Below are 24,873 nucleotides of genomic sequence, written 5' to 3' on the forward strand. Positions count from 1 at the left end.
TCTCGTGAACCGGGCTCGGGCGAAGAAGCTAATGAGCCTCTTCCGGTCCTTTCCGGTTTGCGCATGCGCATTACGGCATGCACGGAGGGCTCCAAGGGAGCGCGGAGTGATGCGCTAAAATTATTGGCTAACCGCTGTGAAGGAAGGCGGGATCCTTATGCTGATTGGCTGCGGCTCGGGAGGCCGGCGCAGCAGGCCGGATGCAGTAGGCGGGCGGGAACGTGAACTCTCCGCAGTGCCTGCTGGGCTTGCTCCGAGGAGGCTAGTGGTGCCTGCTGAAGGAAGGGTCCCTCGTTGAGCTGCTGTGGTCTCCGCCGCCTCATGGCGGCGATCGGCGTGCACTTGGGCTGCACATCGGCCTGTGTGGCTGTCTACAAGGTAAGATTGGAAAGCTGGCTCTGGGGTTTGTGATGTCTACCCTGTTCCCGACCCAGGAACCTTACGTGCGAGCGAGTGGCGATATTGCGGGTTCTCTGCTCGTCCTCCACAGCCAAGCCCGCTGCGTGGAGGGTGGATGCGGAAGGGATATCGGGCACTCCGGGATTCCCTCCTGGGACGTTGGGGCTGATGTCTCCTTTGAGGCTTTCCAGGAACAAGAAGGCCATGGGATACCCAGAGGAGTCTCTGGAACCTCAAACCTGCAGTGTTCACTTAGGAGGCCGTGGTCATAGGATGACCAGAGGGTTCAGAAGACGTCAGAAGGGGGGGGGGGGGGTCATCATTCTTGTAAAGATACCTAGAACAATCCTGAATGTCAGAATCCCCTGGATGCCAGAGAGATCTTAGTGACCGTGACAGCTGACCCAGGTCACGGTGGCATCACGGGCTCAGGATTCCCGGAGTAGGGAGGTCTTTGGAATTTCAGGACAACCAGAAGCGCAGTGGAACTGCAGCCTAGAGACGGGTAGCTGATAAAGAATTGACACTGCAGTACACACTTGGTGATTCTGGAACTGAGAACTTGACAAGGAGCTGTGACATTTTTCTCCTCAATATCGAGGCAGAAGGAACAACGACAAGGAATTTACCCACTCCGGGTTTAAGTGTTACGTGATTTATAAGGAAAGTCCCAAGGGATTAGCTACTGCATTTGTAGGAAAGTAGGGAGGAATTAGCTCCAGCATTTGTAGGAAAGTAGGGAGGAAAGGTGTATTTGTGGGAGAGTCTTAGTAGCAATGTTTGCTAGTTATTGTGTATAGAATGTTTGATTCGGTTTATTGTACAGAGCTAACGGGGGAGGGGGAATGCATGGAGTATAAGCTGTGAAACTAATAGTGGCAGTTAAAAGATGGATAAACCGTTTTTTCTTTGCAAATAGACTGCAAAGTAACACTGGCATAAATGCCAAGGTAAAGCAGGATGATACAGAGAGAGACACTGCAGGATGTAATAAGGCTTTGCAAGCTGCAGGCTGGACCAGTCTCTGAGGACTGAACCCCAGAGTAACCTTGCAGAAGCTCTTATATTGATTGTTACACCAAAGACCTTTTAGCAAGTCAATTTCCAAATGCCAGAACCTCTTACTGATTTCGGAGTTGTCTGAGGAACCTAAGCAATTCTCAGCCATTGCCAGAATTCCTGGTTTGCCAGGAAGGTCTTGTGACTTGGGGTCGTGCAAAGGCTCTGAAATCCCAAAGGAAGAATAACCACTTGAATCTCAGGTCACCTTCACTGATTGTTCACAAACGGTTACTTCAAGGCCTAAATGGCCATCACTGACTAAAGACTCTTCTAAAAGTCTACACCCTGCAGGTATATGTTCGGTGAGCTTGTGTATTCCAGTGCGAAAGAAGTAACCCTTGTCTGTGTCTTTTTAGGATGGCCGGGCTGATGTGGTTGCGAACGATGCAGGGGATAGAGTCACGCCTGCCATCGTTGCCTACTCGGAAAATGAACAGGTCTCTCTCTCACCCCCGTCTTTGTACTTGAAAATAATGAAGGCTCGCGTGCATTGTCGTTCATGCGCTGCTCTCTTTCAGGTTGTTGGGCTGGCAGCAAAGCAAAGTAGAGTGAGAAATATCTCGAGCACAGTAGTGAAAGTGAAGCTGCTCCTGGGCAGAAGGTATGGTGGTGGAACGTCCTTTTCAAGATGTCTAGGCAAAATGCAAACCTAGAGATACTCCAGCTTATTTGATGATAGTCGTTTGGGGGGGGTTCCCCAGTGCGTTTGCTCAGAAATTGGATTCTTGTTGACAGGTCTGATGGTATTAATGAATGCTGGCGTTCCTTTACTCTTGGCCATTTGTGTCAGTCACAGCCGGTACTTTGGGCAGTTTGCATTTTTACATGTTTTTTTTTTTAACTGAGTGAACTTGAATAATTTTGTGGGAATGTGAAGATTTCTCTGCATGGTGATTGAGTTTTGTGAAATCTCTTCAAATTGGTCATAATTTAGGTAGCTGCTATCGATTTTCCTCCTAGGGGGCCCTTCTGCCTCGTTCTGGGAACTGCTTTTCCAATTGACTCACATCTGTAATCATTGGGGAAACAGCTTAATTAACGTCTTAAGCAGGTCAACCATCTGTTGTGACTTTAATTAGAAAATTGTAGAAGCTTCCTTCCCCAGACTTCCGTCTCCTCAAATTATAGATTATCATAATACTTAGGGCCTTGTCATTTTCTCTGGTGTGGTAGTACTGGGTGCTATTTTAAGTGCTTTCACATCTATGATTCTATTGAATCCTCTCAGCATCCCCATAAAAGTTGGTCGGACGGGTACTGCCCTTTGCTCTTGGCAGATGAGGAGTCAAGGCACTTGGAATTTGTGACTTCTCCGGATTAGGAAAGCCTGCAGGTCAGGACTCATCATAGTCCTCAGCTCCACCCTGGTCTACTTCATTTAATGACAATGTAAAGATTAGACATTTCCTTGTGATGATTTTAAAACTTAGAAATTGTTAGTTAGATGTAATACTTCATTTACATAACATACTTATTTTACTAGCTCTTGCCTGTTTAGTACACTGAACTCGATATCACAGTATTTAGGAACAAATTCAGATTTGTGTGTGTGTGTGTGTGTGTGTGTGATGCATATGCGCCCATAGCCTTTAGCTTTAGTAGTGTTATTTAAATGTATTGTTAAGCATATTAAAAAGTTGGTATCAAATGTTTTTTAATTATAAATGGGGAGTTGTGATAGATCTTGAAGTCATTGAGGAGCTAGCAGTTTTTTTAGTAACCCCTACCCTCTGGAGATAATCCTAGTTTCATGCGAAAGCAAATAATAGCAACCAGTATATTATTAGATTTACCCGTTCCCCCAGTGGCACCGTCCAGCAAGTCTATATAGTTGAGTATCACCAGGACACTAATGTTGAGCCAGTCAAGACAGAGAACATTTCCAGATCTATCCTCTGGAAGCCGGTGATGTTTTGATTTGTTTCCTTTAGGCTGCCGTGACTGTCATTTATCACATTATGTACTTTGTATTAGCAGACCAGCTCAGGCTCACTTGTCTGGCCTTGAAAGCTAAATCCACTTAGCAAGAATGCCGTGGAGCGTCAGATGGGTAACACATAGACACACCACAATAAATAAACCAAAGTTAGTTAAAGTCAAGTACCATTCAGACATACCACTAGACCACAGCCCTGCTAGTACTTTTTCACGCTCAGGTTATTTTTCTCCTTGCCTAGCCACTTAACCAGACCATGGTTGTTTTTGTAAAACGTGGTTATATCAGGTCTCAGCCTTGGGTGCATTTAGCCCTTGGTAGAAGAGCCAGTCCTTTTGTTCCCAAGCCATTAAGCCCGTGGTCGGGTACTTCCTGTGAGTAGATGAACTCCCAGAGTCTTGGCCCTATGCCTCTGACCTACACACAGGAAGCACTACTTAGCTTGCTGCCAGAATGATCCTTACACCTTCCCTGTAACTCTCATTCCCCTGTGGCCTTCTAGCCAGAAGTGTGGTCCCCAGACCTGACTTCTCAGCCATTAGCCCCGAGAGGAAAAAACCGGCTGGCTCCTGGAAAAATGCTGAGAGCACACAGAACTTCCCCACGCCTTCAAAATTGTACCCTGCTGCCCAGGAGCTTGCTGCAGTAGCCTTCCTTCCCAGTCCACTATGGCCACCACCAATAGCAGTGCGGGCATCCGTTGGTCCAGACAGGAGACACGAACTCTTCTCTCCATACTAGGCGAGGCAGAGTACATCCAGCGCCTCCAGACTATGCATCATAATGCAGATGTCTATCAGGCCGTGTCTAAGCGGATGCAGCAGGAAGGCTTCCGCCGCACCGAACGCCAGTGCCGCTCCAAGTTTAAAGTTCTGAAGGCATTATATTTAAAGGCCTATGTTGCCCATGCCACAAGTATGGGGGATCCCCCACACTGTCCGTTTTATGATACGTTGGACCAGCTTCTTCGAAATCAGAGAGTGACGGACCCAGACAACTTAATGGAGGCTTCTGCTTGGACCAAGCACTGTGATCAGGATTTAGTGGCCTCTGTCACTGCAGGGGAAGAGGGAACCAGCTTGCGGAAAGCGAAAAGGACCCAGGAAGCTGGTCATCAGCGTATTTTGCAAACAGTTAAGGAATCAGATGAGGATTGTCAGCTGAGAATCTGTGACCAGATACCAGAAGCCAGTGACCTTGAGGACTCCTGGGATGATTCCTCGGGTGCAGGTAACTCCCGGACTGAGGCTCAGAGTTGCTTAGTCCCAAGTAGTGTTAAAAGTTTGGGTAGCACCATCTTGAGCATAACTCTTGATTTCTGTCTCATTGGACCCCCCTTTTTCAAGTACTCCAAGTTTTTAACTCTGAGCTTACATATGTAGTCAGACTCTTCGCACGTGAAGACATGCTCTTTGAAAGCATGCTAGTTTGGTCATGATTTGTGCGTGCCTGCCAAGAGTCCAACACTGAATGCTATGTCCAGCTTTGGCATTATTTGTAATGGGTACTTAGGAATACACAGGGGAAAGAATGGGTTGCATAGCCACATAGAAAGAGTCTTGGGTAACTTATGGGGCCAGTTTTATTACAGAATCATTTCCTTTTACTCCCTCGTGGAAAGAAACCTTACTAAGAACTACCCTACTTTTGTAACCGTCGCAACTCTGTTGCTGCCTGCAAGCATTCCCTTAGCAGGAATGTCCTCTCTGCAACACTGTGGCTTTGTTTTTCAGGGTGCTCTCAAGGGACCCCCAGCTACAGCAGCTCCCACCACCTTTTCAGGGGTGCAGTTGCTCCCTGTCAGAGCAGCCCCATGACCAGACTGAGTGTGTCGGGGGAATCCAGTCCCTGTACCAGCAGCAGCCGAAACCCTCTTGGGGCAGCCTCCACAGCATGGCCTCCAGGTGCTTCTTCCAGAGTTGCTGTTATCTCTAGTGGAGACAGACCTCTGACCAGTGAGCCCCCTCCACGGTGGGCGAGGCAAAGAAGGCGCTCAGTGGCCAGGACCATTGCAGCTGAGTTGGCAGAAAACAGGAGACTGGCACGAGAACTCTCCAAGAGAGAGGAAGAGAAGCTGGACAGGCTGATCGCTATTGGGGAGGAAGCCAGTGCCCAGCAAGTCACCGCTAATGAGCTGCGCAGGGAGGCCGTCATCGCCGCCAGACGCTTGGCAACAGCTGTGGAAGAAGCAACCGGTGCTTTCCAGCTAGGGCTTGAGAAGTTGTTTCAGAGATTGATTTCAAATACCAAAAGCTAGGAGCTGGTCGGATGGATGTATTTCCCACACTGGTACAGCTGCATTTCTATCAGCTACCTTCTAGAACCCTGGCTCCTTTTCTGTGTCTTTTCCTGAGATTCTCCTGACGGAAAGGCCTTTGAGGAATGGAAGTGCGGCCTAGTAGAAACCGGAAGGAACAAATCTATAGCTAGCTTGTCCTGGCTGCTCACCCCGTGAGGCAATCTTTCCCTTGCCAGCAGTCTCCTCATCTGTTGAGGGGAGCAGTCATTCCTGCCTGCCTACCTCACAGGGTTGTTGTGAGGGCCGAGTGGCTTATAGATGTCAAAGGGTTTCAAAGCACTATATACATGTCAGTTATGAATGCACTTGCCCTTGACTGAGGCGAAGCTGGGGTAAGCACAGTCGTTTACAACATACAGAGATGTAGTGGTGTCCCGTGACCTCATTGTTTGAATCTTTATCAGTTTAATTTGTCTGCCTCTTAGATTGAGATCGTACGTTCTTCACCCTCTCTGTGGTCACTAGTCTGGGCACAGCTGTGTTTGTGTCTTTGTCGCTTACATTTTCACCGCTGTGTCTCTGACATACCTACTTGCTAGCACTTCTCTCAGACCAGCTTCCCCGCCGTCATTTCACTCATTCCTGGTCTTTGTAGAGATGAGGACCCGGTACTGTGCACTGTGGAGGTAAGCGGTTAGTGTTGGTAGACTTCGAGAGGTTAAAACAGTGACTGTTTTATAAGGTGGAGAGTGTAAGTAAATTCTTTGCCTTTCGTATTATTTGAGCCCGTTTAGACGCATATGTTATATGTTTACATTGTGGTTGCCATTTGAACATGGAAACAACCTGGATTATATCCATTTCCAATCTGCTTGTGGCCGATTGCATTTGTTTCTGTTAGCTGATGTTTGGTTTGGGCCCTAACATGTTACTGAGGGCACATCTAGATCCAGAGTAACTTTTTTTCCTAAGTGATATAAACAGGAGATCATAGGACTAATGGGCGTGGTGTCAGAGAGCAGCTCTGTTTGCCCTTTAGTTTTGAGAGTACTGGGAGGTGATGGAGGCCGATCCCAGAGACAGCTCTCTAAGCCCAAGCCCTCACCCAGACACACATCCCTGTGGGGAGATAGTGGTGATAAACTACACTGCCATGCTATTGGCCGTCACTGAACTTGTTCTTATTAGGTCTTGTAGTGCTGTAGAAAACACAGGTAAGACTCTTAGGGGTTTAAAAGTCCTCCTGCAATTAGGAAGCTTGGGAGAAAATGTCTTAAGAGTTTTTTGGGGGGTGAGTGGGGTACATAGCGGTCAGGTGCTTACAGGAAAGCTAGACACGTAGATTAGTAAAGAAAAGGACAAAACAGTGGTGGGATCCCTGGAGCCATGAACAGGGGTATGAGCGCACTGCTGGAAGATGAGGCTACGCAAGCAGTGTGTGTGCGGAACGCACTGGGGTCTGCCTAGAACTCACATGAGCATGTGTGTGTGCGTGCGTGTGTGTGTGTGTGTGTGTGTGTGTGTGTGTGCAGTACACTGGGGTCTGGCTAGAACTCACATGAGCAGTGTGTGTGTGCAATACACTGGGGTCTGCCTAGAACTCGCATGAGCAGTGTGTGCGTGGAACACACTGCGGTCTGCCTAGAACTCACATGAGTGTGTGTATGTGTGTGTGCAATACACTGGGGTCTGGCTAGAACTCACATGAGCAGTGTGTGCGTAGAACACACTGCGGTCTGCCTAGAACTCACATGAGTGTGTGTGTGTGTGTGTGTGTGCGCAATACACTGGGGTCTGGCTAGAACTCACATGAGCGTGTGTGCGTGGGACACACTGCGGTCTGCCTAGAACTCACATGAGTGTGTGTGTGTGTGTGTGTGCAATACACTGGGGTCTGGCTAGAACTCACATGAGCATGTGTGCGTGGAACACACTGCGGTCTGCCTAGAACTCACATGAGTGTGTGTGTGTGTGTGTGTGTGTGTGCGCGCGTAATACACTGGGGTCTGGCTAGAACTCACATGAGCAGTGTGTGTGTGCAATACACTGGGGTCTGCCTAGAACTCACATGAGTGTGTGTGTATGCAATACACTGGGGTCTGCCTAGAACTCACATGAGCTGTGTGTGTGTGCAATACATTGGGGTCTGCCTAGAACTCACATGAGCAGTGTGTGTGTGCAATACACTGGGGTCTGCCTAGAACTCACATGAGCAGTGTGTGTGTGCAATACACTGGGGTCTGCCTAGAACTCACATGAGCACTGTGTGTGTGCAATACATTGGGGTCTGCCTAGAACTCACATGAGCACTGTGTGTGTGCAATACATTGGGGTCTGCCTAGAACTCACATGAGCAGTGTGTGTGTGCAATACACTGGGGTCTGCCTAGAACTCACATGAGCAGTGTGTGTGTGCAATACACTGGGGTCTGCCTAGAACTCACATGAGCTGTGTGTGTGTGCAATACACTGGGGTCTGCCTAGAACTCACATGAGCAGTGTGTGTGCAATACACTGGGGTCTGCCTAGAACTCACATGAGCTGTGTGTGTGTGCAATACACTGGGGTCTGCCTAGAACTCACATGAGTGTGTGTGTGTGTGTGTGCGCGCGCGTGCGGATACACTGGGATCTGCCTAGGACTCCTGGACTCCAATCCTGTCACAATTATTTTCATTGGCTGAACCACTTACCCTAGTTGTGCCACCATTTTTTTAATCTCTAGGTTGAGGAATTTCTACTAGATAATTTTTATAATACCTTTCAGTTCTAGAATGGTAAAAGTGGAGGTGAGCTCTTTATAATATTTTCAGTCTGCTGCGGGAGCTCAGTAGCTGTTAATGTATGCTTGAAATACTGTTTACAGTTGGATTTAAGGACACCTCGATAGTATTGATGTCTATTGATACTCTGGTGAGATTTCTGAGCATCATACTGAACATCCGTAGATAGATGTCTTTCTTTCATTGAAGTGGATATATAAGTGTATGTTGTTTCATGTTTTAGGCCATGACGTTGTAACCAAATAAAGCTAATACTGATAAGTATTCTGGGGGTGGAGACAGAGAAGTACTTTGAGGAGACTTAGACCTGGCCATAGAGATCAAATGGTGACATATGTAGATGGGCATCTATTTGATATGGGAGAAATGCTAAGGGACGGAAGTGGAGTTAAATTGAGGTATTTTGAAAACCCTAATGGGCAGAGTAACCAAAATAAGGGAATCAAATACTAGGTCCTGAGGAGTTAACAAGAAAACTTGCAAAATACTAAAGAAGACAGTTGGGTGGTAGAGGCCACATGCAAGGAAGGCCTGACCTTCACCTTCTCATTACCTCCTCCAACAAGCCTCTCACCATTCTGTAACTTAGGGTCTTCATCTGATGGGAACTAACAATCGTCCGTCCTACCTACCTCACAGGGGTGTTGTGAGGACCCAGCACACAGGTGAATGTCCGTGTAGATGTGGGCATGGAGTGTAGCGGGAGTGCAAAGGAGGCCATAGCATGTGAGTGCTGGTGTTAGCAAACCCCGGGACCCTGATAACTGTCAGAGAGACTTGAGAGGGTGGACATGGCGTTGCTGGTAAGAAGCTGTGATGCCATGGTAGGACCAACCTCCTGAATCCGCAATGTGAATGAGGTGCCCTCTATGCCAGCCACCCACCGCCTGTTTCTCTGTTACATACCTTAATCCTGGTGTGGACAAATAAAGTTTTGACTTGTGTGGAACTGTGGGTCTGTCCACTGCTTTCTGATGACAGCTGATCCTTTGTCACCTCCATCCTGCTTTCTCTATGTCTACTGTGAGTCTCCAGTGTCATTTTTGTGTGTATTGCACGCTGTCCTCGGACCCTCTCTTCATGACAGTCAAGAAATAAATTTCTAGTTCTATAAATTCCATAAACACCCTCCCTTGAAAATGATCCTATGCTATTAACTAATAACTTACACTCCATATAGTAGATGCTCCTGGTCAGCTTGAATTCTGTTCTGAATATGTGAGAATTATGCAGAACTTATAACACTGGTACAAAATCTCACTCTTCTACTTCCCTTAAAATATCTGGAATGAGGGTCACATGGTTCAGAAAAACAGGAGGGCCAGGCAGTTTCTTGAAAGAAAGAAAAAAAGAAAGAAAGCTAGCTAACTTCTACACTGTAGATCTCGTTGCTGGCCAGTTATATCATTAATAAGCTGTGACACATGGGGCAAGCTTACATCTGGCCTCTACTAATTAATTCTCAATTTTTAGGTGATCAGAGAAAGGGAAGGTGAACTTGCATGTGATTCCAGGATTCTAGACCAGTTTAGCTCATTGTAAACCCTTTTGTCCCCTCAGACGGCCGAGGATAAGGTTCTCACATGGCCACTACTAATTTCCAGCTCCTATTAAGCTCTGAATACTTCGTACAGAGAATAGCCACGGCTCTTTGGAAGACTGCTAGGAAGGGGCAGAGTAGTCTGTCTCAATTTCTACATGAAACTAAGTGAAGGATCAGAGTTCTTACCTGTCTTTGGTAAACAGAATTCACAGAGTGCTCACTTACAGTGTTAGTTTAGGGAAGGCTGCTGAAGTGTAGCTGGGGTCAAGTCCTGGCTCTGTCCCGTAAGCCACCACCCCTCTCTGAGCATGTCTCTAAAATAATGCACACCTAGCCTGCCCCCCTTGGTATTATGAGTGAAAATAGTGTCAGCTGCAAACATTAACATCTTAGCGACATAACCCATTTTTACATTTCATAGATGCCATTATTTGGCATTTTATATGGATATTAACATAATGTCTTTTGGTACAATTTTCCATATGCAACATCTATACTTTTGCTCAAAATTTTGGTTTTTGGTATTAATTTTTATGTATAGAAACCCAGCAACAAATGTGGGGTGAAGTCTTTACCCTGGGTTTACAGTCTTAACCTCCTTTGTATCTCTGGTTCGGTCTGCAAGGTCATAGGTGTTAAAGTGTAGGGTGTAAGATCATTGTTCAGTTCATTCAAAAATGTGTGGCAAGGTCAGAACAATAGTTAATTACTTTCAAATGCAAAGAACAATTATAGCTATTATAAAATCCTCCATTAAATTCAAGCCTCTTTTATTATTGATCAGTTTAATTGTTGATATATTTTTGTATCTATTCAGTGGTGTGAAGAGTACAGACTTCTTTAAGCCTTATGTATCTACAATATTAATTTTTTAATGCTAAGGTATCTCTATCTCTTTATGAACAGCCCTGCCGATCCACAAGCTCAGAAATACATCTCGGAAAGTAAATGTTCAGTGAGTATGGCTCTTTTACTCTCTCCTCTTTACTCAAAGCAATTAATTGCCAAAGTTCATGACATACAGTGTTAAACTGAAATTCATTTAAAGTTCTTATTTAAATTTTTCTACATTTGGCATAATTGTAATTTTTTTTAGGTCACTGAGAAAAATGGGAAATTGCGATACGAAATAGATATTGGGGAGGAAACAAAATTTGTTAATCCGGAAGATGTTGCCAGACTGATATTCAGTAAAATGAAAGGTACTGCACAAAAACTGATGGTTAAATTACTTTACAACTTCATGTATGTATATGTGTGTGTGTGTGTGTGTGTGTGTAAATATATGTGATATTTATTTACACATACAAGTGTATATGTCAGTATATGTGCATGGGGTAGAGGTATCCTCTGGAGCTAGAATTAGAAGCACTTTTAAGCTGCTTGATGTGGGTGCTGGGAATTGAACTTTGGATCTCTGCAAGAACAATACATGTTCTTAACCACTGAGCCACCTCTGCAGCCCCTAACTCTTAACTTTAAAAGACTTGGGACGGTGGTTTGCAGTGTGAGAAGCTGGAGACAGATGTGCACCTGGGGCTTGCTGGCTGGCCATCGTGGTCTACTTGTAGAGTTCTTGGCAAGTTAAAGACATCCTAACATGCACATGCATGTGTGCATGCGCTCACACACGCAAGCAAACAAAAAGATTTGAAGGGACAAACAGTGAGTGAGGCCAGGCGGTGGTGGCGCACGCCTTTAATCCCAGCACTCCGGAGGCAGAGGCAGGTGGATCTCTGTGAGTTCGAGACCAGCCTGGTCTACAAGAGCTAGTTCCAGGACAGGCTCCAAAACCACAGAGAAACCCTGTCTCGAAAAAAAAAACAACAACAACAACAACAACAAAAAAAAAAAACCAGTGAGTGAGTCCACAAATTCGCAGTTAGATCTAAACTAGATTTTGCTTGGCCACCAGTTGGCTCTGACCTTAACCTTCCCTGTAAGGACAGGCTGAGTAGCTCATATCTGAAATGCATGGGACCAGAAGTATTTAAAATTTTAGAGATTTTCAAATTTGGGGATATCTCCCTAGAATCTGCCAGTTAAGAATCCCTAATCCAAAATTCTGAACTCTAAACTTTCCAAAATCACAGACGTGTTGAGCACTGCTTTGGCGCACTGCAGATTCTAGCTGTTTAAACAGTTTGAGAACTTCAAGGTCGGTAGTGCCCTCCCCATGGTGATGTGGACAGATTGATTGCCCTCTGGTTTATCACCTCTTCAGACAAAGGCCGGGAGAGTCAGTGCACTTTGTAGAACAGTTTGGGGAATTCTAGTGTATATTCCTTACCAGGCTCAGCTTTGCAGTTGTTAAGATCTGGTGAGAGCCTGGCTGTGGTGACGCACACCTTTCATCCCAGCACTCAGGAGGCAGAGACAGGTGGACCTGAGTTTGAGGGCAGCCTGGTCTACAGAGATGCAGGACAGCCAGGACTACACAGAGAAACCCTGTCTTGAAAAACAAACAGAAAATCTTGTGAGAGGCAAGGCAGTGTTTTAATGTCCTGAGCTTGGTAACATTAATCTTCACATTAATGTCTTTGGAACTAGTTCCTGGACCCAATCTAATTTAGCTTTCAGTCCAAGACTGAAGAGCCAGGCTCTTTGGGAAGTACCTGGTTCTGTGTCCACACGCCGTCATGAAAACCACAAGAAGCACTCATGACTTAAGAGCCATAGGAGGGGAGTGGACAGGATGGGCAAAATTGGGAGTTTTGTTTAGTGAGAAAATCTTTGGCCTCAGTTAGGAAACTACAGAGCGTTTGTTTCATCACCTGACGTGTCTCATCATAATGTATTTGTGTCTCCTTGTAAATGTACAGAAACAGCACATTCTGTCTTGGGCTCAGATGCAAATGATGTAGTTATTACCGTCCCATTTGATTTTGGAGAAAAGCAAAAATCTGCTCTGGGGTAAGTGTACTGCCTTAACTTGGATAGTTAGAAGAAATACAAATCACACTCAGTAATGAAGTGTGAAGTTACATTTGGAACTAGCCTAGGCAGTACAGTGGCATTTGTATTTCATGGTAATGTCATTAATACTTCTTTTTATGAAGCACCAAGAGAATTTAGTATTAAATTGCCTTCTCAGCTGTTTTATTGGGAACTGCACTTTGCCTGTTTCATGTAATTGAAGCTTATGTGGGAAATACATAAGAATGCTGTAAAAAAAAAAAGAATAAAAGGGGTGATTATTGAATAAAATGGGCACAGAAAAGAAACCAAAATAGCTGTTCCAAGGGTAAAAGAGATATGTTTATTCCAAACCACCAAGGCTGTCTCAGGGAGGCTGGGGTTGTGAGGAAGGGGCGGGGTTCCAGGGTTTTAATGAAACTGGGTCCCTGGGAGGTGGGAAATCTGTAAGGTGGGGTCAAGGACTTTGAAGTGTGTAACTGGAACACGTTGAGTGGGGGCTGAAGGAGTTTAGAAGCTCGCATAGACCTTGATAAGCTAATGGGCACCACAGGTGTGTATTAATGGAGAGCCGGAGTCCCTTCTGGACATGAGGCGAATGCTTCCTTTTAGGTAGGGATGCTGATTTGTCAAATACCAGACTTTGGGAAAGGGGATTTCTTGGAACCAGTTAATTATTGTTTATCTTAGTTCTTAACATCTAAGCAGAAAGTTCGGTTTGACTCTCAAAGGTGGCATGAGTGTGAGTCCCCTTACCTGTGTTGTAGCAAGCAGAGAATTAATTGTGGGTCCAAAGTGAAGAAATTGGGGAATTTCACAATATTTTAGACATTTTTATCACTTCCTAAAATTTGCAATCATGGAGATTTATTTGCTTTCTTCATTCAGTCGAAAATTACTGATTTCTTTTACCTCCTAAGGTACAGTATATTCCAGTAGAGTACAGAGAGGAGTGAGATGTGGCTCTGACCTCAGAATTAACTCTCATTATGACTGTGGTTGTTGCTTCAAAGGGGGATATTCTGAGCTGTATGGAGGCAAGGTACCCGTTCTAGACTTTCAGAGCCCAAAGACTCCCCAAAAGAAGTGAACTTCTTTTCTTTTAAATGTAGATGTATTTGAGAGCTATCTTTTCCCATTTCTTTTTTGTGTGTATCCACACGTGTGTAGTGTGCATGTGTGTTTGCTGGTACCTTTGGAGGCCAGAGGTCCCCCATCAGCTGTCTTCTTCAGTCACTTTCCACCCCGTCTCTTGAGACAGGGTCTCTCATTGAACCTGGCCCTCAACCATATGCCTGGGCGGCCTGGTTGTCAAGCTCCTTGATCCTGTCCTGTCCCCTGCCGTGCTCGCGTGTGCACACACACACACACCATCACACTTGTGTTTTATGTGGGTGCCCAGACCCTCATGCCTGTGTAGCAGGCCTGTTTACCAGCTGAGCCACCCCCTAGCCCTGACAGTTTATTTTTTCTTATTCAATGTAAACACAAACTATTTTGTCAAGAAAAGAGGCTCTGAACAGTGTATTTTTAAACAGTGGATTCCAGTCCTTTCCTTTCCACATGTTCTATTTCTTGCACTGTCTTTGAGTATCATTTGCTAGTGCATGGACCTTTCAGCAGAGCACCCCTACAAGTATAGGACCGAGCATGTTGTGATCTAAGATTCATTGAAAGCAAATTGTTTACAGAGAAGCAGCTGGAGCCGCTGGATTTAATGTGTTGCGACTAATACATGAGCCATCTGCAGCTCTTCTTGCTTATGGAATTGGACAAGACTGCCCCACTGGGAAGAGGTAAATACCACATCTGTAGTTTTCATTGCGATTATAGCAGATATGCCCATCAGCATGGTGCCGACCTTGGCATAGGAAAGGCGCGTGAAACTCTCATCTCACTAGTCCGGAACAGCTGAGAAGGAGGTAGGGAAAGCAGGAAAGCGGAAGCTGAGAGTCCTCCTGTCACCCTCATTTTGTTGTAGAAATTGGGTAATCACAGACTGATCCAGTTTGCAGCTGACACTCGAGTGCTACCGATCTTACCACACTCCAGTGTTTAACCATGCTTAGAAACAGCCGGCATTACCTTAGCAGAGTTGATGGCCACACACGCTTAGAGAAATTAATTTAGATACAGTGATGACTTTTCCAAATTGTTTGACCCTGTCCAAATTTCTCATGTTTAGAGAAACTAAAGTGTATAAATCACTAGGAAATTATTTTGAGATAAGCTAGATTAATATAAAAATGTTACAAATTAAGGGAGTTGGCTTCTAGTGTCCTTTGCTTTAGACCCATAAGCTGTTGTGGTAACTTGTGTAAAATTAACAGGATTTCTGTACTTGATTCTGTTCAGATTCATAGTTAGTGTTTGAAGTCTAGTCCTCATAAAAAGGGTTTCTTCAGCGTGGCTGATGGAAAGGGGCAGTGATTTGGTTTCACAAGAATGTGTTCAAGGCTGACTTCAGCACTGTCTAGAGACAGGCGAGGGCGCGCGACAGCTGCTGTCAGGTCCAGAGGTGCAGTCTGGCTTTGAAATGTTTGAGTCTTGGGTGTGTCACCCTTCTTTTTCTCCTTTCCTTGAAGCCATGTTCTGGTATTTAAGCTTGGAGGAACATCCTTATCCCTCAGCGTCATGGAAGTTAACAGTGGGATGTATCGCGTTCTTTCAACGAACAGCAATGATAACGTAGGGGGTGCACATTTCACAGAAACCTTGGCGCAGTATCTGGCTTCAGAGTTTCAGAGGTGAGTACCCAGTTCCTGATTGAGGTTTCTCTTCAAGGGATTGGTTTGGTTTTCCCCAATTTAAACTTTTCTTTTTTCTTTTCTTTTTTGTTTTACTTATTAGTTGTTTTTTTTTTTTTGTTTTTTTTTTTAGATTTATTTATGTGGCTGGAGAGGTGACTCAGCCTCTTGTAGAGAATCTGAACTCAGGTATAATACACTGTTAATGGCTGAGCCATCTCTTCAGTCCCAGCACCTTGAACTATCAGTGTCCCAGACACCATACACAGTGATTATGTGCTGGTTTAAAGGTGAGGCACGTAGTCTCTAGTATGATTGTTGTACCTGCCATAGACTCTGATGGTTACTTAATACAGCCATTCAAAATAATATAAAAATTGGTTATTTTTCCTGAAATAAAGGACCCAGACAATGTGCTTAGAAAAGTTTAGCAGCATTAAAAACCACATTACTAGTATTTGATTAATTCATTATTGCTGTAATGGTATTATTAAATTATAAATAGCCCAGGACCTTTAAACTTCCACTGTTACATTTCTAGGGTGTTCAAACATGACGTGAGAGGAAATGCCCGAGCCATGATGAAACTGATCAACAGTGCTGAAGTGGCCAAACATTCTTTGTCAACCTTGGGAAGTGCCAATTGTTTCGTAGATTCATTGTATGAAGGTCAAGATTTTGATTGCAATGTGTCCAGGTAAAACTGATACACAAAAGAAAGTTCAGACATTCTGGGAGTGTGTTGTGCATATAATTTTCCAATGTGCAGCTTTTCTTTCTTTGATTATCTGTAGAGATAAATTTGAGGCTTATTTTTATCACTAAATAGGTGTTACAGTTGGATTACAAAGTTCTTGCTCTGTAATTATTGCTCTTTGTTGAAGATTGACATCGGTCTTGTGCCTGCTGTTTTGGCTAGGCTACCTGGCCAGTGAGCTCTCGAGAAAGTTGCCCATGATATCCCCTCACTGTCCCTGATGCTGGGGTTACAGGAAAGTGTCGCCGTGCCTAGTTTGTTACATGGGTGCTAGGGATTTGAACCTAGGTTTTTACCCTTGTACAGTAAGTGTTCTTACTCACCAAGCCATCTCCCCAACCCTTTGCTTTTTGAGACAAGGTCTTATATAGCACAGGCTAGCCTCAACCTCATTACCTTAGGATGACCTAGATCTCTTGGTCCTCCTGCATCTACTTCCCCAGTCCTGGGACGGCAGACATGAGCTACAATACCAGTTTGTGCAGTAGTAGAGCCCTGGACCTCATACATACTAAGCAAGCCCTCTGCCAACTGAGCCACATCCCTAACCAATATTTTATACTTTAATCATTTCATAAACAAGATTTAATATGCATAAAACAGCTTTTAACATAGCTTGTCTTTTATATGATCTAAGACACTGCATCTTCACCCAGGTGAGTGGATGCCACCCTGCCTCTCATATTGCACCCTTACTAGCGATAACTCTAGTTAGCCTGTCGCAATTACCACAACAGCAATCTGACAACAGACTACTTTGAAGCACAGTTAGAATTACCCAGCTTCCCAAGCTGTGTTTTTAGGATTCCCTTGATTGGTTTTGGGTAGCTTCTCCATCTCATAATTGTCTCATAATTGAGGCTCTTCCCTTCTGTTGGCTTTTCTGAAAATCCTACCCATGATGTTTAAATTAAAGTCATGTTGGACAGAGGGAAATATTAAAAACACTGGTTTGGGAGCCTTTGTGGTTAGTGGCTGGCTCTTTAGTGCAGCCCAAAGGACAGAAAATGTGTCCGAGTGCACTGAAGTCTCTCGAGAGGTGGAGAAGCTTCACATGGTTTCTATTTTCAGAATGCTGTAGGCCGTTCGCTCAGATACTCAGTGTGTGCTTGCTTATTCATATCCATGGGAAAAGGAAATGAAATTTGTTGTTTTTCATTAAGGATTTATCTAAAAGATTTCAACCATAAAGAATATTTAGTTTTTTATAGGTAACAAAATTTAAAATTATCTGCATTTGAGAAATTGAATGTGGGTCAGCAAGATGGTTCAGCAGATAAAGGTGCTTGATGACCTGAGTTTGATCCCTGAAACCCACATGATGGAAGAAGAGAATCTACTCTCTAAGTTCTCCTCCATGTTTATATGTGTGTGCACATGCACACACATATAAATAAATCTAAGAGAAATTAAATTGATTACAGGGGAATCAAAGAAGTGAGCCACCACTCTTGGCAACTTGTAGAACTTGCCATGCATTTGAGATTTCTGAGTTCTTGTCATTCATTAATAAAGTGTGGTAACTTAAAGAACAGTATGAAATGGGGTAGTATAGCTTTCATGGAGGGAGTCCGTTTTGGTGTTACACGTAGTGTACAGCTTTCTTAGTACAGACCAGATATTCTTATACTGTGATCTCAGGCTGTAAAGGGAAGTAACTAGGAATAATTGTTAAAGCTTGAACATAGGAAACATAGCAAAATGGTCCAAATGGAAGTTCTCCTGGAGTCGGCAGATTTATTGTTGGGCATACCGTGTGTCTGTGCATCTTCTTAGTCTTTTTTTTCTTTTTTTTTTGACGCTTATGGGTCAGCTGTGAGCAAGACAGCTCTCCCTTTGAATTGGATATTAAATACCGTCCAATGTGTAGGTGAATAACTCATGGACATATGGACATACACACACACACACTTAGTGACCTGCAAACCCGTTCTTAGGAAGTTGGCGTTCCCTGCTGAGAAGTCACACTGTACTAAGCCTTTGCTCTGCCCTCTCTCTGTTCCCATGTTCACATCTGTGCACGCAGAGCAAGGTTTGAGCTGCTTTGTTCTCCACTTTTCAACAAATGTATAGAAGCCGTCCGAGAACTCCTACATCAGAGTGGATTCACAGCAGATGACATTAACAAGGTAATGCTCTCTCCTTTCCTAATCTGTGTTAGGGGCAATTTCAGATTTAAAACACAGGGAATAATGGTGTAGAAAGATTTGTTTCAGAGCTTTTGTTAATTATGATCTGGTAAACTCACATAGGTAGGTGTATATTCTGTTTCCTCACCAAAAAAAAACAAAAAAAAAACACCCTTACTGTATATGTCAGTATATGCTTATCTATACGTGAGACAGACAGATGTCGAAGTGTTGTGTCCTGTGAAGCAGGCACTGTCATCTGCCCCAATCTGTTGAGACACTCAAGTTCAGAAATGAAGTGATTTCCTGAAGATCTTGGGGTTGGTTGGAGTAGAAGCCAGATTTAACCCAGTATCGTTCCCGAATGGGGGGATGACTTGCAGAACATAAGCAACTCCTGGACAGCTGCATCATGGGAAAGCCCCCACCAGCATGGATGACAGCTCTGCCTCCCTAAAGGGCCCTTTCTTACAGGCAGCTCCACCCCACTGCCTGCTGTCCCCAGCAACTGTTGCTCTGTAACCTAGGGGTGGGCCTTGTGGGTCTGGATCCTTCTGACCTTAGGAAGTTTATGGCTTCCCTCTGGAGTGCTGTTTAAGTTTAGCGGAAAGAGCTGCACAACTGCAATGTCATTATCTGCACCTTATAGACAATGTAAGAGAGAGTGGCAGTATTTTACCCTTGGGAACAGAAACTGGGCTGCCCCCCGGGGAACGGTCCGAAGCAGCTGCTAATGGTCAGTTAGTGTCAGTTCCCTCTTCGTTTGTCATGGGGCTCTGTCATTTAATTGCCACTACAGTTCAACTCTGAATTGCTTGAATTGAGGTAAAATAGTCTTAAGCCTTAGACTCTTGCTTTGGGTATACAAGCTTTTAAGAACTGAAAGCCCTCTGTCTTTGATCTGTTGCCCTGCTCCGCTCAGTGCTTTTCCAGAGCAGACATCTGTGTCTTGCCCAGGTTGCATGTGAGTAGCAGGCAGTGGCTGGAGCTCTGCTTTCGTGGCTGTTGCCCTGGCTTCACACAGGACGAGGGTTAAAGGAGCAGCCATGTGCAGTTCCCACTCCATGGAGTGTAAATTAGGAGGAACATCTGAGAACATCTGCTACCTCTAATGCTTCTGTTTAGATATGGTATGACTGTGCTCTGTCAGGCTTCTCGACAAGACTAACAGTACAATGGCCTGTTCTCCCACAGCAAAGGAGAATGGGCGGTTAGGTTTTATAGGCACTTAAACATTTAATCCACAGAAGCACTAACAGATAGGCACTAGCTATATTTTCAGGTATTTTACAAAACAACGAAAACTAGTAGTAAGAACAGATAATTAGCACCATGTGTAAGGTAGTGCGAACACTAACTCTAGTACTTGGGAGGGTGGAAGCAGGAGAATTAGGAGTTCAAGGTCATTCCTGAGTGCATTATAGAGAGCTCAAAGTGAGCCCGGGGCTATATGAAACCATCTCTACCCCTTAGCTGCACCCCCCCCAGTCCAGCCTTCCCCTCATCCCCTGAAAGAGACAATTAACTATGTTACTGTACAGAAGGTGTATTACAAATTACAATATAAATGAAAACTATTTTCTATTCAAATTTAAGTTGGCAGAAGAAATATCATTTCTGAGATTCGGTACTTGAATAATTTATTTAGTCTAAAACCTACTCTTTACTGTTATGTTATTTTAACACTATGTACTTTTCATCCTAAAATGAAAAAGCCAAAATTTTGCAGGTTTTTTGGGAGGAGGAGGGTGGTGCTAACTTATAATTTACTAATACAGCTTTTTGTTGAACATGAGAATTTTTAAAACATTCTGCATTTTTGTTCTGTGGGTATTCATGAGGGTCATAAAACTTTAGGAAAGTATTTCCTTCTTAAAAGTAAACCCACTTTGGGGCTGGAGAGATGGCTCAGTGGTTAAGAGTACTGACTGCTCTTCCAGAGGTTCTGAGTTCAATTCCCAGCAACCACATGGTGGCTCACAGCCATCTATAATGAGACCTGGCACCCCCTTCTGGCATGCGGGCACACATGGAAGGCTGTACACATAATAAATAAATTTAAAAAAATTAAAAAAAAAGTAAACCCACTTTTTAAAACCCTGGTATTTCTCATACGCTCACCTGAAGGTTAGCCTGGCACCTCTTGTCTCACACCACATGTTCGAGAGCATCCATTAAAAGATTATTCAATAGCCAGGCGATCGTGGCTCACACCTTTAATCCCAGTACTTGGGAGGCAGAGGTAGGTGATCTCTTGAGTTCGAGGCCAACCTGGTCTACAAAACGAGTCCCAGGAGAGTCAGGAGTGTTACACAGAGAAACCTTGTTTTGAATATATCCCCTCCCCTAAAAAAAAGATTATTAAATAAAAAGTTGTGGATGAGTAACTTTTCCCAACTGTGTGTTTAGTCAGCATTCTGCATGACCAGCGTCTCAGATGCTGATTGGATAAATCAAGGAGAATCCTTAGGGATTTACAGAGTAGTTTTATAGTAAGCTCTCCAGAGATGAGATTTAGTCAGATAGCACACTGGGTGCTTAAAATATAGTTTTTGTACAAATATAAAATATCTCTTTTCTGAAGGCCCTTGCTGTTTTTTCATGGTAGAGGCAAAAAAAAATTGTAATAAAGTTCTCTAATGGAGAGATTAGCAGTATATGCCTATACATAAACATTTCTTACAAAGTATTGAGATAGGACAGAATTTTTTTTTAAGATTTATTTATTTATTATGTATACAGTATTGTGTCTGCCTGCAGGCCACCATGTGGTTGCTGGGAACTGAACTCGGGACCTTTGGAAGAGCAGGCAATAGTCTTAACCGCTGAGCCATCTCTCCAGCCCCCAGTAGGACAGAATTTTAACTACTTTTTGTTTAATTGATTTCATATTAACCATAAGCTCAGTATATTTCTGTTCATATTTTATATGCTGTGATTCTAAATTTAAATTAGTTGAGAGGAAAGGATATGTTAAGTACGTTTGTGTGTTAGATAACATAGTATGTCAAAACACGGTCTCATGTATTACAGTGGCTCATCGTATTCTTCATGTTACAGGTTGTGCTGTGTGGCGGCTCCTCAAGAATTCCAAGGCTGCAGCAGCTGATTAAAGATCTCTTCCCAGCTGTGGAGCTTCTCAACTCCATCCCTCCAGATGAGGTCATCCCTATTGGTGCAGCCATTGAAGCTGGGATTCTTGTTGGGAAAGAGAGCACTTCAGTGGATGACTCTGTCATGATAGAGTGTTCAGCCAAGGATATTTTGGTTAAGGTAACTAGGGGATGACTCTCTTATGATACAGTGTTCAGCCAAGGTTATCTTAGTTTTCTATTCATCTCCATAAAGTTACTACAGATTGATTGCTATAAGTTTTCATTTATTACATTTCATTGTAATATGTAATAAGCCCTGTAGTAAGTAAGTACAGTTTTTAAAGACCAGCTTCTAGCATATGTAGAGAGAGCTATGTGTCCATATGTAATTAAACAAAGGGAGGTGGAATTGGGTCTTGTACCTGTATTTTCTGTCTACTTTCCAGATCGTCAGCAAGGACTATATATTTTCTTTACAGCAGGAATAACAGGCTATTTTCCGTTGTAAAGATAAAAAACAGAGTGTTCACCTTGCTTTCCTGCTACCTAGGGCGTTGATGAATCCGGTGCTAACAGATTCACAGTACTGTTTCCATCCGGGACTCCTCTGCCAGCCCGAAGACAGCACACCCTACAAGCCCCTGGCAGTATATCTTCCGTTTGCCTTGAACTCTATGAGTCTGAGGGGAAGAACTCTGCTAAAGAGGAGACTAAGTTTGCACAGGTAAGTACACAAAATTGGACACTCTAACTTTGTCCCAGGCAAATGTTTAGCTTTTCCTTTTAAAATCAGTTCAGTGATATCGCCATTAATACAAAGTGTATGTAGTCTGCTAATATTCTTCTTACTCATTTTTTTAAAATGAAAAGAAATGAGTGATCCTTCATTTGAAAGTGTTAAAAAAAATAAGAATGAAATCATTTTGTGATTCTGCCACTTCTCTGTGCTCTTGGTTAATCTTAGTAATTACATAACTGGAAAGAGAAGATCAAACTTTCTGTTTGCTAAAGGCCAGGTGCTGTGTGAGGTAATGTTCAAATAGATAGAACCCCCGACTCAGGTGATCCTCTGATCTCCACACTCATATCAAGTCTCAAGGACGCACATGCACTTGCAAAATAAATAAGATAATTTTTTTAAAAAAAAGCAAATTGCAGGAGTTATGTGGCACCAAGTTGGGAAGAGGATGTTTCTGTGCTTCCATCTGTTCTCGCCTCCTTTTCCAGATGAGTCACAGGATGGTGACTTGCTTGTGAGGTTATTCAATTTGATCTTGGCAACGTATGTGAAGGCAGTGCCAAACTCCTAGTTTGCTTTTTTGGAATACCAGTCTTTCAGAAACTAAAATTTTATAGACTTCATAACACCTCTTCTGACGAATATAATCCCCAAATTCTGTATATTTCTTTTAAATGGGTAGCATTCCAAGTACACACTGAAAGTATTTTGGAGCAAAATCTATGTTATTGTTGATAGTGGCTTAATTTCTCCCCACCCCCAAGTGCTCTTTGTTTTTGAGGACAGTACTTCTTAGCAGCAGTCATGTTAATGGGATATGACATAAAAGAGGGACAAAATCATTAATTGTCTTATATCTCCTTCCTCTGAAGGATATATCTGTACTTAACAAGGCTTAATACCCTAATCTCTGAATGCTTTTTAAATGGTGGGATAGTTGAAAACTGCCCCATTTTAAAAGGTTTGTTATGATTAAAAACTAAATTTTGATCCTTTGCAGTAAAAGTACCAAATCATCTTTGTTTTTTGTTTTGTTTTTGCACAAACAGGTTGTGCTTCAGGATTTAGATAAAAAAGAAAACGGATTACGTGATATATTAGCTGTTCTTACTATGAAAAGGTACATCATTAAATCCTTACAATATTATGAAGACTTTCTGAAACTTGGTTCCATTAAAGTTTGACTAACTTAACCATGGTAGGCAAATCATTTGTTACAACACTACAGCAATTTCCCTATGACATTTCCACTATGAAAGCTTTTATTTTAGAAAGACGTGTACACTAACTAATTAGTGTTGTGGGTCTTCTATAGACCCTTATTGCTATGGAAAAGCTAGCCTAGGAAATTTACTAATTAAATTCAGCTGTTGCCTTTTCTTTACGACCAGGCCATCTTACCACTGTTTATTTCAAGTAAATCTTTCCCATTTGACTTTAGAAACAATATATTCTGTAATTCATACTTAGAAAGGATATTGAACTCACTGGGATGACCTTGCCATGACCTGACTTGAGCTTGTATAAAGTTTTAAGCTTTTATTGTCTTGGATTTCCAGAGTATATAGCTGGTCTCAGAGATATAGCAGGAAATCTCAGAGCCTCCTTGAAATAACACATGCTGAATTTAAGGATACCAAACTGTGTTTAATCTTTACCTTAATAAACTTCTTTTGAAAATTTCAGTCTTCTCAGTGACTTTGTGTTTGTATAAATTGAGCTTATGGAATGTAATTTATTTCTTGTTTCTTTAGGGATGGATCTTTACAGGTGACATGCACAGACCAAGAGACTGGAAAATGTGAAGCCATCACTGTTGAAGTTGCATCGTAACTGTTTCAGATAAACCAAGAATTTTTTTAGAACTATTGTGTCAACATTATTTGGTTTTGTGTATAAGTGATGTTTATAATAAAATGCTTTTTCAATGAATAGTATAAGCTATGTTTCTAATTAAAATACAATTCATTAGTAAGTATTGGAGTCTTTTTTTATAGAAGATTAGCCATTATTAATGGAAAATAGGGCCTTGTTAATTAAGATATTTAAGACATAAGTTGTTAAGACTGAAAGAAAATTTACTGGAAATTTTAGATGTATTAAATGTTCTAATTTTAAAAGACTTCTGTTGATTTCTTGATAAGAGCAAGCATTTAAATGCCTTTCATAATAATTGAGAACAGTTGCAGAATGTAGTGTATTAGCTTCCTTATTATTGTGACAGAATACCCAAGATAAAAGCTTACAAAGGGAAAAGGCTTATCTTGTTCATGGTTTCAAAGATTTCCATCCATTATGATGGGGAGGGCGTGGCACTGCAGCACACATCACTGTAGACTGGAAGCAGACGAAGGAGTATAGGGAGGAACCAGAGCAAGAAACTCCCTTCACCTGTCTTCACCCCACCCCCTTACTTTCCATCCACCAAATCATGAATCCAATCCATTGAGTTGAACAGAACTGCCAAGATCCAGTCCCTTCTCACCCAGCACCTAACTCTTAATACACGAACCTTTGAGGAATATTTTAT

The 24,873-nt window shown here is 43.1% G+C and overlaps 2 protein-coding genes across 3 annotated transcripts; both read left to right on the forward strand.

The window, feature by feature from the left end:
• The first annotated feature begins 200 nt into the window (after nucleotides 1-200).
• On the forward strand, nucleotides 201-24,585 carry Hspa14 (heat shock protein family A (Hsp70) member 14). 2 transcript variants are annotated; one of them, XM_041630889.1, is made up of 14 exons: nucleotides 201-378; nucleotides 1,818-1,898; nucleotides 1,980-2,062; nucleotides 10,867-10,915; nucleotides 11,057-11,162; nucleotides 12,783-12,873; nucleotides 14,568-14,672; nucleotides 15,462-15,623; nucleotides 16,165-16,320; nucleotides 18,407-18,509; nucleotides 21,570-21,782; nucleotides 22,155-22,328; nucleotides 23,393-23,463; nucleotides 24,098-24,584. In XM_041630889.1, exons 1-14 carry the CDS (start codon nucleotides 322-324, stop codon nucleotides 24,174-24,176), a joined length of 1,530 nt encoding a protein of 509 aa, XP_041486823.1. In that variant the 5' UTR covers nucleotides 201-321; the 3' UTR covers nucleotides 24,177-24,584. The 2 variants fall into 2 exon arrangements, with proteins under 2 accessions (XP_041486823.1, XP_041486824.1); XM_041630890.1 differs by lacking the exons at nucleotides 201-378; nucleotides 1,980-2,062 and having other exon boundaries at nucleotides 1,819-1,898; nucleotides 24,098-24,585.
• Nucleotides 1,851-5,968, forward strand: LOC121432738 (zinc finger and SCAN domain containing 29). Its single transcript, XM_041630891.1, has 4 exons — nucleotides 1,851-1,898; nucleotides 1,980-2,062; nucleotides 3,900-4,627; nucleotides 5,131-5,968. The coding sequence occupies exons 3-4, from the start codon at nucleotides 4,066-4,068 to the stop codon at nucleotides 5,652-5,654; spliced, it is 1,086 nt and encodes a 361-aa protein (XP_041486825.1). The 5' UTR covers nucleotides 1,851-1,898; nucleotides 1,980-2,062; nucleotides 3,900-4,065; the 3' UTR covers nucleotides 5,655-5,968.
• Nucleotides 24,586-24,873: the final 288 nt, after the last annotated feature.

The sequence above is a fragment of the Microtus oregoni genome, unplaced genomic scaffold (assembly GCF_018167655.1).
Source record: "Microtus oregoni isolate MIOR12 unplaced genomic scaffold, Mior012 000035F_ref0000213, whole genome shotgun sequence".
NCBI classification, from domain to species: domain Eukaryota; kingdom Metazoa; phylum Chordata; class Mammalia; order Rodentia; family Cricetidae; genus Microtus; species Microtus oregoni.

Bases quoted from the DNA above. Each gene is read 5' to 3' on its own strand.
- Hspa14 (XM_041630889.1), top strand. From the start codon at position 322: ATGGCGGCGATCGGCGTGCACTTGGGCTGCACATCGGCCTGTGTGGCT. The intron at 1,899-1,979 runs GTCTCTCTCTCA...GCTCTCTTTCAG, and splicing joins CCTACTCGGAAAATGAACAG to GTTGTTGGGCTGGCAGCAAA. The intron at 11,163-12,782 runs GTACTGCACAAA...GTAAATGTACAG, and splicing joins GATATTCAGTAAAATGAAAG to AAACAGCACATTCTGTCTTG.
- LOC121432738 (XM_041630891.1), top strand. From the start codon at position 4,066: ATGGCCACCACCAATAGCAGTGCGGGCATCCGTTGGTCCAGACAGGAG. The intron at 4,628-5,130 runs GTAACTCCCGGA...TTTGTTTTTCAG, and splicing joins GGATGATTCCTCGGGTGCAG to GGTGCTCTCAAGGGACCCCC.